General features: G+C 37.0%; 1 protein-coding gene and 1 non-coding gene across 2 annotated transcripts; one reads left to right on the forward strand and one right to left on the reverse strand.

Moving 5' to 3' along the window:
* Positions 1 to 215: 215 nt before the first annotated feature.
* On the forward strand, positions 216 to 1204 carry LOC126753258 (uncharacterized). Its single transcript, XM_050464529.1, has 3 exons — positions 216 to 424; positions 491 to 1070; positions 1123 to 1204. Exons 1-3 carry the CDS (start codon positions 256 to 258, stop codon positions 1202 to 1204), a joined length of 831 nt encoding a protein of 276 aa, XP_050320486.1. The 5' UTR covers positions 216 to 255.
* Positions 1205 to 3645: 2441 nt separating this feature from the next.
* Positions 3646 to 3717, reverse strand: Trnat-ugu (transfer RNA threonine (anticodon UGU)). The gene has a single exon. It is a non-coding gene; the product is annotated as a tRNA-Thr (tRNA).
* Between the last annotated feature and the right edge of the window lie 9526 nt (positions 3718 to 13243).

Raw genomic sequence — 13243 nt, forward strand, 5'->3', positions numbered from 1 at the left:
TTCCTCAAACCGGATTCAGTTTCAACGAAAAAATTCTAGGTTCTCGAAAATAGTTTTAATGATATCTTTTGTACTACCCTGTATTATTGTTGCTCTAGAAAATAGTACCTTGAAATTTTAATTTGTATGGTAAATGATTGAACCAGATTGCAAAACTCACCAATACGATCAGTAACATTTTTATTGCAGTTCGCAAAAGGTCTATTCGTGATTTTTTAAAATAAGCTAATCATAAACATTTTTCTTATTAAAAAAATGTGCGAAAAGCTCATAAAATATATTTTATTCTTCATTGTAACGGTGCAAATAACGGTATGGGTTGTAGTAACGAGGATTATGTCAAGAAATGATAATTGGAAGAAAACAGCTGATTTGGAAGAGCTATCACATGAAAATGAAACGAAGCAGATTGAAACGCTAAAAGGTCAATTTAATCAAAACTTATAAAAAGTAAAACAAAAAAAATCTAACTATAACCTTCTCTGCACAGCCCCATCCTACGAGCAATCCACTATTATGGTGCGTCATTTCCTGGCGGGCGCAGGCGGCTACATCGCCTTGACTTACAATGTCTTCGGACACATAATTGAGCACCCGCACTCCGCGCTTGTGACCTTTCCCTATTACGATGTCTTCGAGGCTCTTGACGACTATCAGCCTTGGCTGCGCGTCTTCTTGCTGCGCACTACCGATCAAACCAAGCCCCAAACTTGGCAGCAACACTTGCATGGATTCGAGTGGGGCGGCCAATATTTCATTGGTTTAGAGTTACTGCATTTTATAGTTAATCTACAAAGCGTAAAACTTTTGGCGCTGTTTCGGGACGAAGGGAATGCGGAGTATTTGCGTTATGCCATTTACGATGATTTTAGAATGGGGAACGTAACGGAGGCATATCGCATTAAAAAGTTGGGCATGTTCGTGGGTAATACCGAAAATTGGTTTAGTGCTTATCGCGATAAAGCTTATGTTGGCTTTAATGTAAGTGATGGTGAGGAGCGGCAGCGTTATGAAGATCGCTGTCCGATGTTGGCGTTGCAGGGTTGGTGGGGTGGTGCGAACATATACTGGTGAGTTGTGTTTTCTTGCATGAAAATATGCTGTATGGTTTTTCTGTTCCAGCAAATTACCGTTATCATTTCGTGGTTCCTTAGAGCTCTATATTCGACCGCTTGACAGCGCATTTGAATTGATGGAGGTGTGAATTCCAAATTTCCATGGTTTAGACAGAAGATTTGGAAATATTAAAATTCTTTATTGAAAGACGAGTAATTTATTTAACAAAGTAGGTAATACTAACTCTCGTTATAGAAGCAACTGATTCACAAGTGATAACTGGAGTAATTGGAATAGTTTGGAGTCTGATACTCTTCAAGTATCTAAATCAATTTTACCCGGGGAAAGGTTAGATTTTTTTGAGATACTTTCCTGATTCCCTATAAACGAAGAACTTTCGACTTTTTTATGATTCTGCTGTTGCTTTGGAATGTTCTTAGCTTTTCTTCAGACTATACGCGACGAAAGTATGAATATAATAGGTCTCTCAAGCAATTATCAACTAAAAACTAAATAACAGAACAAATATTTAGCGATCAAAACATAGCACAGCAGGACTGTCTGATGATTGGACAAGACTGACTGATAATTCAGAATTCTAACGGTACCAAAGAACTTAGAATATAACACTTCAGACCTAAAACATATAAACATTTGGCAATGAAAAGATCTTCAAGGTCCTTCTGCTGAATCAAAAATTTCTGATTCGACAAAAATGGAAAAGGATGTGGTGGCGTACACTAAGGAGGATTTTAAGTCCAAATCATACACACAACACAAAGGTGTAATGACTGATTCTTATAAAGCTTTTGCAATAGTTCGCTTACATCGCGGCGAAGAAAGCATAATTTGGAAACTCTCATTTTTTATGCTTTACCAAGCAACAGTCGCCATTTCTTTAGAGAGGAGCCTGGAAAGCAAAGCGTTTATAACTGACGTGCCCTTAAGAGGTTATTTACCTTGTGAGCTTGGAAAAGTTCGAGTACCACGGACGTCGAAACGTGTACCTAGTGGAAAATATTTTCAGTTTGCGTTTTAGATTTTATTTACGTCTACACTTCCACTATGAGTACGAGTCGCTTTCGATCTGTCGCCATGTATGTACTCCCTTCTTCTTCTTTACTTGGACCAGAAAAACAATTGTAATGCTTCAGTAAACTTCAGAAAAACCAGAAGGCCGACAAGGTAGAAATACCCTCTTTGGGTCATTAGATATTTAGTTAACTTTGCGAGCAAAAATAATTTGATTAAGGACTTTTTTTACGATAATACACCTTTAATATCGATTTTTTTGGATGCAATTTTTTACTATTTAGCTTTATCTTCAAAATGGGCCTCAGTATTGGGGCCTTTGTTCAACGAACATTTCCTTAAGGGAACAGAAGGAAGTCGCTGAGAGTAGGAACGATAAAACTGGTAAGTATGTACCGGATAAAAGAGCACAGAGAGAAAAAGGATCGTAAACCGAAGAACTTGAGGGCACACCTAGGATGAAATTAAAAGAAATAAATATATTTTTTATAACGGCCGATCCAAGTAGATGTACTTTATTCTATAGCCTGTTTTTAACTGATCACGCGTGAGTCGTGTCAACCTGTCATGCTATTTTTGTTCAGTATTGTTTGACATTTCATCATGGAAAGACTTACGCCTGAACAACGTTTACGTTCAACTTTATGACGAAAATTCACGTTTTGTAAAGATGCTTCGCTTAATTTATGACCCAACTTAAGACCCAGCATTCATTATTGAACATTTGAAAGAGTTAATCCGATTCGCCTCCTAGCTTTATACTGTACATATCAATTTGGGAAGATATCTCTTTAGTCGGGAATATTAAACTTAACTTATGGGTATTTAAAAGGACTGCTATAGATGCTTCTTCCTTATAATGCCCAGAAACCCTAGGTATGGATCAAATAGACTCACAAATGATTGCCGATTCGCCGAGTTCGTAAAAAGAATGGCAACCGAGACGCTTCACTCTTAGTTTTGTGAAAGCTGGACAGTGGAGGAGAAAGTGTCTGGATGTTTCCACCTCATCTTCCTCATTACAACTTTGCGTTCTTCAAAACCTTTGGCCTCACCGCATAAGTGCCAATGGGACAGTGTCTGGTTAGGACGCCTCTTATGATCCACTCTGGGCCAGAAGGCTTTCGAATTCCCACAGGCGCTGATTGCTAATCAACGCAATGTCAGGGGAACCCCTGCTCTTTCCAATCCTGCCAAATTTCAGGTATGGGTGCCTTTTTTTCCAAGCTTATTTGCTTTACAATATCCGACAATGACGCTGTGGTCAGGTACCTAGACAAGTTTAATAAGTAAGAAGCTTGATGTTACTGCTAGTGAAGTCACTAACTCCTTAACTAGCTTTGACCTCATTGTCATCGAGCTCAAAACCTGTACAGTAGCTCTTCAATTGGAGAGGATGCATACCTTCCGAAAAGAAAACGCACTTCGCAGAACGCGCACCATTTCTGCTTGCTTGAAACCACAGTGATCTAGCAATCTCAAAGGAGAGTTGATTGAAAGTTCCCGTCAAAAAATAAATTGTAGTTAATAATATCCAAAAAAGTTTACTATTGGTTGTGCCTCCTGTGAGGATTGAACTCACGACCCCTGGTTTACAAGACCAGTGCTCTACCACTGAGCTAAAGAGGCGCTTAAAATTGGTGAATCCTCAGAAAATGAAAGTTTCATTGAAATATAAAAGTTTTTAGGCATCGAAGTAGAGATGTTACGTGATGTTAGAGATAGTAGCTTAATTGATGAAATGATAACATCCACAAAACAAAGATAAGAATTAATGTGATTTGTATGTGACGGCGTATATTTGACAGTTAAACAAAGTAGGGAACTTCGAAGCTACTTCGGACTAACTAGGCAATTGAGAAGTAAAGTCTTCTCTCCAAAAACAAAACCCAAACTCTATGAGTCACCCATTATTCACGTCCTGCAATATGGTGTAGAGGCATGGACGATGACAACAGCTGATGAGTTGACGTTACGAGTTTTCGAGAGAAAGGTTCTGGGGAAGATGTATGGTCCTTTGCGCTTTGGCCACGGCGAATATCGCATTCTGTGGAACGATGAGCTGTAGAATATATTCGACGGCATTGACATAGTTCAGCGAATTTAAAGACAGCGGCTACGCTGGCTAGGTCATGTTGTCCGAATGGACGAAAACACTCCAGCTCTGAAAGTATTCGACGCAGTACACGCCGGGGGAAGCAGAGGAAGAGGAAGACTTCCACTCCGTTGGAAGGACCAGGTAGAGAAGGACCTGGCTTCGCTTGGAATCTCCAATTAGCGCCACGTAGCGAAAAGAAGAAACGACTGGCGCGCTGTTGTTAACTCGGCTATAATCGGGTAACGCCAGTCTACGCCAGTATAAAAGAAGAAGTAACTAGTTTAGGATAGGAAATTTTGTCAGACTTTAACAAAAGATATCAGATCTATGTAGCTTCCTCTGCTATATTTGGTAAACAACGAGCGCAGTTATTCCGTTCGGAATTCGCAACACCACCTGAAGTAGCAGCTCGTGCTCAAGGTCAAAGCCAAATAAACACTAATCGCCTGAAAAAATCTCACCGCGCATGCTTCACGCTAATAAGGTGCGCAAATATCTTCCTTTGCTTTGATTGAAATGCCAAAGTTAAGGCCAAAAGCTTCAAAATAAACAAAAACACAATGATGAAACTCATTCAATTAGGATTGCAGGTGTTTATTGGCTTTTGGTTGTCTACACACAATTCAATGGAATTCAATTAAACACTATTTACAGAATTAAACATTAAAGAAAACACAGAAGACAATACAATAAGAGTATAAATAGTGGTATGTGTCTACACACGCTCGTGACATGCGATAGGGAAACGTGCGCGTCGAGCACCGACAGCTGCGGAAGTTGTTGTCTGCCACAAGGTGGTGACAATGACGACGTGAAAATCAATACTTGAGGCAAATGAGCAGCTAAACAAGCCAATAAACAAAGCGTCAGCGGCGCATTGGTGGCGAATCGATGACGATAGCGATAGTGTAGACAAGCAAAACAACAACAACAACTTTACAAAAATAATAACAATGGCAAATAATGAGCGGTGAAGAAGCCACGCAAATGTGACTGGCGCGCAAGTGGCTGGGAAGAGAGAAAAGGGGGTGTGGCAGAACTGTAGATAATTTAATTTTAGTCTAAGCACCGTCGAGTTTAGTCTGGCACCGTTCTTAAGCGCGCCTAGTGGGCCGCCAGAAGAACATAGAAAAAACGCAGCTACCAATGCACCGCAGGCACCGTGTTTATGCATACGTGCATACAGGTGAGTGAGTGTGTGTGTGGTGCTAAATGTGGCAATAGTGCGTCTATTATTGTAACCGCGCGTCTAAAAAGGGGTGTGCGACTGTCACACATGACGTTTGAGGTTAGGAATCCGATCACTTGAAATGCATACCTTTAGCTAGTTATTGTTGTTGTTCTTATTTGATGTTATCTTTTGTTGGCTGTTGCGGTACTTTTAATGTTTAACGTTTCTTTAAGCTGCACTGGCACCCGAGTCACGAGCCTCACGTGTACTACTACACCCTGTAGCTGTACTAGGTACACACACACGCGTGGTACTTGTAAGCTCGTAATAATGACATTATATTTTGAAGTGAGCTGTCATGCGTGTAACTTGGATTGACAAGAAATTTATTGCCGTTTGTGAAGTGTTTGCATTTCTAGTTGAGCAAATTGCTTGATAGGTGAACTAAATTGACAATTAAGAAGGTTAGTTTGAGAAGCGGTAGAGCAGGTTACAAGAACCATTAGTAGTTATAGCCGAGTTCTAGTTTTCGTGCGCAGTTTTAAACTGGTCCCTAAAATGTTGAGCTTCCAATTCAATAGTTGGGAGTTTGGATCTATCATACTATATATGCAACTTCCTTCAAAATTATTGTTTTTGAAACGAAATTTGTGAGCAAAATATAATTTTGGGTGCACCTGAACAATAACGACTACCCGACAGTCTCTGAAGTCTGCATTTATTCCTTTCCACAACGGTCGAGACTGTCTGCTTTTAGTGAAACCAGAACCCTTTGGCAGATAATTACTAATAGAGCTTCATTTTCTTCTGACGCCATTAAAATTATTGGGAAGCGGAGTTCATAACCATGATTTTTGCTATTCCCGACTAATTTACTTGAAATTTGGTGTGCATAATAGTCTGCTTTATCATGAACACAAGTATTTGACTGACATATAGCATTCAGTGTAGGTTGTGAAGTCACCTAAAACTTGCCTAATGAGTCGTCCATGCAACTTTGTCAATGATAATAACATCCTCAGATAACATAAAGATAACGAAGCATCTCAACATATCTTTGGATCAACTCAACACATTTTGCTTAGATTAGTTTAGATAAAGTTAAGGGGTCAGTAGGACAATTTTTTTCAATTATTTTTTTACATTTTTTTGTATTTTCTTTCCCTTATACCCTTTTCAATTAATGTAGAAAACCACTTGTTTATTGGAAGGTTTCGAAAAAGGCCCAAAAAAAATAATATCGCTCGACGTAAGGTGCGCTCGGAGTGCACACCTCAAACTTTAAACGCGGTTTTCTCAAAACATACCTTTTTAGACTGGCGGACATTTTTATACTCTCGCAACAAAGTTGCTAAGGAGAGTACAATAGTTTTGTTCACATAACGGCTGTTTGTAAGTCCTAAAACTAAAAGAGTCAGATATAGGGTTATATATACCAAAGTGATCAGGGTGGCGAGTAGAGTTGAAATCCGGATGTCTGTCTGTCCGTCCGTCCGTCTGTCCGTTCGTCTCGACACGTATTTCTTGGCTCCTCTAAGAAGGGATTAAGTTGGAAGATGGGCAAAATCGGCCCACTGCCACGCCCACAAAATGGCGGAAACCGAAAACATATAAAGTGTCATAACTAAGCCATAAATAAAGATATTAAAGTGAAATTTTTCACAAAGGATCACATTAGGGAGAGCCATATTTGGACTTAATTTTTTTGGAAAAGTGGGCGTGGTCCTGCCCCCTACTAAGTTTTTTATACATATCTCGGAAACTACTACAGCTATGTCAACCAAACTCTATAGAGTCGTTTCCTTCAGGCATTCCCATATACAGTTCAAAAATGGAAGAAATCGGATAATAACCACGCCCACCTCACATACAAAGGTTGTGTTGAAAATCACTAAAAAATGTGCGTTAACCGACTAACAAAACGTCAGAAACACTAAATTTTACGGAAGAAATTGCAGAAGGAAGCTGCACCCAGGCTTTTTTTAAAAATTGAAAATGGGCGTGGCCTCGCCCACTTATGGACCAAAAACCATATCTCAGGAACTACTTTACCGATTTCAATGAAATTCGGTATATAATATTTTCTTAACACCCTGATAACATGTACGATATACCACACCTTCTTCCAATATAACGCTATTTTGAATTGACCATATCTGATGACCTTTGCAGTTTAAGTATAATATATATATAATATTGTCGAGGACCAATGATGATAGGCGGAAAAATACTTCGTTTCACAAATACGATATTTGAAAAATATGTAAATGACTGATAATGAAATCGTTGATTATCATCGTGTATGACGATACTTCGAGAGTATAAAATGCACTTTCATCTGGCATTACAAACTTGTTTTTTTTATGTTCACTTAACGCCTGGCTATCGTCCTTAATTTTAAAACATAACAGTTAAAAATACGATATCTGATTATTTTTTTATTTATCAAAGATTTTTTTATCAAGAACTAGAAATTTATGATTTATCATCCTATGAGGGACATCGAGGAGCTTGAAGGGCAGTCATCGATGTTTCAGTCAGATGGAGCCACATGTCTTTCAGTTTAGCCAAAAGGCGTTGACATTACTTTGCCACTTTGTGCTCAAGCTTTGTTCACAATATCCAACACACTTTGGGGACACCTTAGAATCTGAATATTTCCATTTATCTATTTATATTAACAATTTGCCACTTGTCCTGCTTTCTTTTATTAACTTATGAATCAGTCTAGTATCTTTGTGTGAGACATGAGAATACAATATTTTCCATTGTTGCTCATCTTTACTGTATCTTTCTGCTTTCTTTGTTATAGACTGTGTGTGCAATGTGTTGCAACTCGAAGATTCTTCGCTTGCATTCCGTTGCATTGTCATAAACAATTACATTCGATAGAAAAAAGCAAAGCGCACAACTGTCTTTTGTTGATTTGCAGCAAATAATAAACACTTACCTACATACGCACATACATATGTATATACCGCATAAGCGAGTACATATTTACACATAAACATTTGCGTATAGATCATGCTGTCTGTCGCACGTTAGCTGGCGTATGGAGCGTGACACTTGTCAGTTAAGTAGCTGTCGCTAAAGCTAATGCACACGCTGACGATGATTGGCGCGGCAAAATGCTTTGCTTTATAACATATATACCTATATATACATGTATATATATATACCGATCTGTTTGTATGTGAGCTTGTGTACGCAGCTTTTGTGTGGAAGCGTGAGCTTACAAGGCGCTACTGTGGACACACCCACACGACTACACGTTGTTGTGATTGCTCAAGTCTTTTGTGGCAATAATTATGAATAGACTTTTGTCTGGCTCTAATGTGTGGCCTCTTATAGATCTAATACAATAGAGAACAAGGAAGCGTAGTTATTGTTGCGATTTTTATAGAAATCCAGCCTCAACGTTAATGACTCTTTTATTTCAATTGGAAATGAATGTAATATTTTTTTATTTAAATTAGGCGTAATTTCAATAAATAAAGTTTAATAAAAATTGCTAGATTTTACGTTTTTGAATTATTTATATATTTTTGAAAAATAATTTATGTGTGAGATTTGGTTAAAATCTCATAACTGCACCCTAAATGTAGGCAATATTTTGTAACTGGACCTAAAAGCTGTTATTAAAATATCTGTAGCGAATAATTTAGGTATGAAACTTGGCTAACAACTCATAAATGCACCCTAAATGTAGGCAACAACTTGTTCTTCACCTGAAAAGCACTTAAATATAAGTAACATGTAAATCCTTTTTCTCGAGAATTGTTTTGTTGTCGCAATTAGAGGCTAGTTAAGTATGTACATTGTACAATGATCCTGAGAGTTATACCGGCTGTAGCTTCACTACTGGCAGGGCCTCCCAAGTCGGTAAGATCGGAGGTGAGTAGCGATGCTAAAACAAGCCACATAACACAATCCTTCTACAAGGGAGGTTGCAGCGTACTTTCGCATGATAGTGACGGCTACAACGGGATCTGTCTTGGCTAACATATTTTATGGCAGGTTCATAACCAAGACAACCTGGGCTAATCACACATTTTTCTGATAATACTGAACTAATTAACCTATGTTGGTTCCACGCTCAAACCGCATTTGAGGGAAATACTATATAGGTAAGCCAGAAATCAAAATGATAACGTGGCATAGTTTTGGAGATTTTGGAACAATGTGATTCCATCACTATCGTTTTCGTTTCACATTTCCATAAGTGACCCATTTTACATCACCAACAATCATTTGCTTCAGAAGTGGATCGATTTTATAGCGATTAAACAGCGATTCGCAAATGAAAATCTTAGGTACATATTTTACGTTAACTCGTGTGGCACATATGTATCGAGCTTCTTTTTTTACTCAGTCTTATTTAAATGATTCCAATCGATTTTTCGTGCATTGTTTAGCCCTTGGGCAATGAAAACGCTGCTTAGATGATGTTGGGACTACACAATTTCCATTATTTTACCAATATTTTAGACAATTTGTCTTCCAGATGCGCCACGGTCATTTTCACCCACCTGGGTTCCGTTTTCGCCATAATAAAATTAAAACTGGTTTACGTATTTTAACTTTGCTGATGTCCATCTTTAACATATGCTCGAAGAATACAAGGTCGTCACAAAACAGTCTGAGATATTTTCTTAATACAAAATATCACCTTTCTCAAGGCTTATAGTTTGTTGGGTGGAAAGGTAATTTGGTTTGGTTGGAAATGTATTTTGGTACCTGCCTGTTAAACTGGGTTATTGGTAACGGTGGAATATATCCCATTTCTTCCGGCTGAAAGCTGGACATTTCCACTGAGAATATTCCAGCGTCTCCTCATCCTACGCGCATTCTCTGCATTCCACGGAATCCGTTTTTTTTTTCATTTTCTGAAGGTGAGATCTTACGAGCCGAATGAGATCTTAAGGGTTGGTGCCATATGTTGATATGATAAAATAACTTAATATCCTACAGCGTAATGTGATTTTACATACACAACGCGTGATGTAGTTTATTAAAGCCATACAAAATAATGGATTTACTCTTACTACACCTAATAATTGCTGAAAAAAATTTAGGTGCGAGACTTGGCTAAAAACTTAAACTGGCTTCCTAAATGTAGGCAACACTTTGTTTTTGATGTAAAAAGTGGCAAAGAGTTTCTTAGATTTTGTATGTCATTAAATGCTCTGTAAATGGTCTCTTGCGATTTTTTTCGTAAACCTAACCGTCTAAAATAACTTAACGTTAGAAGTTTCATTATTTTAAGGCAACATTTCTTATGAATTTTACTACTCAATGAAAAAAAAATGTAAATTGCAAAACTTACACTTTCGTAAGAATTTTACGGCTTTAGAAATAAAAAAAAAGTATATTTTTTAATTTTTCAAAATTTAACTATTAAGTATATGTCTGTAAACCTTTTCAAAATTCAAATTATTATCGAGGATATAACACCTGTCTTTTCAAGATTGGGACTGACTAAATATCAAATGGGTTGTGCCAACTATGTTTCAGCCTACGAACTTTTCAGCTCAGGTTTGGTATTTTACTGACCCAGCATCCAAACTGGTTCTACCAGACTAAACCAACAAAAGACATTAAGCGAAACTTTAATATCGTTTTTCTCGGAACTGACTTTTTCAAAACAATACCCACGCTGTGTCTGGTTTTACTAAATTGAGTTACCTAAAAATTTTAGAGAGTTTTATTTATAGACTTGTCTGTGATTTGAACTATCAATATCAGCAAATTCTAATTTTTACTATTTTTTAAAAAATCGAAACATTAAAAAAAAGTGGTAAAAAGGTGGTGAACAATTTGTGAAACATTTTTTTTCGAGGTCTTCCGTAGAATCAGACACTGCGACATCATTCCAAATTAATATTTTTTTTGTTTGTTTTCCTGATTGCTAAGCGGGTTGAAATCGTGGATATGGTCATGTGCCATTTTTTTGAGACCCACACTTCATCAGCTACTAATTTTGGAAAATATTAAATTTTTTGATATTTTGTTGTATTAAGGTTAATAAATAACTTTTACTGAAAAGGAATAGAAGATCTCATCAAAAATACCGCGATATTATAATACAATGGGAAGGTGTTTTCGTCGAGAATATATAAGAAAGGTTGACTGTACTTTTTTCTTCATCACACTTGAATTTTGAGGTTATGGAGAGGCTTATGTGAGAGTAAATTCACTATTCTAATTAAGATAATTAATTCTGAGCTCAAAGAGCGCTTTTTGTGCGCTCTGATTGAAAGAATGCCACGTGATTATTATCGTTAGTCTGAATATGGTGAAAATTGATAAAAATATAGTACATTTGCAATTCTATTATTTATAATTGAAAGTAATATTATTTATTTACAATCTCAATAAATGATTAATCTCGCCATATGTATTTAGCATTGGCAAAAACATGTGCAAAGCCGACCTTGTTCCCAAAATGGGTAATCTTGAAATTGCAACCTTGGCACTTGCCCGCCCACACACATATTTATCAACAAAAAGTTTGATAATTCAATGGCACACAGCTAATTATTTATGTCAATGCGGTGGAAATTGTGTACAGAAAAGGTAACGGTAACAGGCGCTGTTTTTGCAGACAAATATTTATTATTGTAAGCCAGTGCAATGAAGGGGAAATTGAGATCTGTGGTTGGAAATATTACTTATACAAGCAAAAAATAAAATTGCCGTTATTGAGCTATGTATTAATACGGTAAATATTTATAATTTCGTTTTAAGTGATTTTTGCAAATATTCAGCGTGTTAATTTTTGCTGCACTGAAATTTAACTTTCATTTCATGCACTCAACTAAAAACACCTTAAAAAATCGCTGGTGAGAATTATTGCCATTGAAGGCAAAACAAATATTGTGCGCAATTTCTTGCATTTTGCAAAAACCCACAATTCAGGTCAGTGTGTGAAAATCAAAAGTAGGAAAAAGGTAAAGAAAAGCAATTCACATAAAAACAAATTGTGTTCACAACGTGTAAATCATAAGTTAAATAAACAATAAATTACACAAAGCTAACAAAACAACAACATGCAACAATATATAAACCAAACAGCAACTGACATTTTGACAGCCAAACATCGTCGCTCGTTTTGACTAAAATAAAACACCGGAAATCGCACGGATAGCAAGTGAAATGGCAGTGGAAAAAATCGCGTGCAAATTGAAAACGAAAAGCGTAAAGTGAGAAAACGAAATTTAAACAAAACAAAGCACAAAAACAAAATGAAACATAAAAACACAAATTACAAAAAAACGCAAATATAACAGTAACACAAACAATAATAAAATGGCAACGTCACAGCTGCGCTTGAAAACACCGTTAAAGCGTTAAAGCGGAAATCACGCTGAGAGTGAGAGTGCAAATGTCGTTTACGAATATGTAGATATGTATGACCATATACAGCATTAGCTGGTGTGAATTAAAAGCTCACTTTTTTGATGGGTTGGCGTCCACCGCATTGGAACGTGTCTCGATTTTGATACAACGCCTTGACATTGACGCTATTAGTAGGCTGTTCGAGTAGCGCAATGATGCTATGTATTAGTCGCGTATGGATTAGGATGATGCTTATTTTACACTATGGAGCAAGCCTTATAGTATATTACAACAGAAACTCGAGTTGAGGATATAGAGCTGTTGTATCCCTTTTTATAGTGCTACAAAATTTAAGAGAGGGGTAAGGGAAATTGTTTGTTTAGGCAACTGACGTAACATGGAGCCCTCTGTTTGAGGTGCTTAATCACCTTGACGTAAATTTTTCAATAAAATTTAAGAAACATCTTATCATATGAGGACAGTGTAATTTATGTAGTCTACGAAAAATTATATGAATAGTTTGGAAAAATATTCTTCTTACAGTTAAA

The sequence above is a fragment of the Bactrocera neohumeralis genome, chromosome 3 (assembly GCF_024586455.1).
Source record: "Bactrocera neohumeralis isolate Rockhampton chromosome 3, APGP_CSIRO_Bneo_wtdbg2-racon-allhic-juicebox.fasta_v2, whole genome shotgun sequence".
Classification (NCBI taxonomy): domain Eukaryota; kingdom Metazoa; phylum Arthropoda; class Insecta; order Diptera; family Tephritidae; genus Bactrocera; species Bactrocera neohumeralis.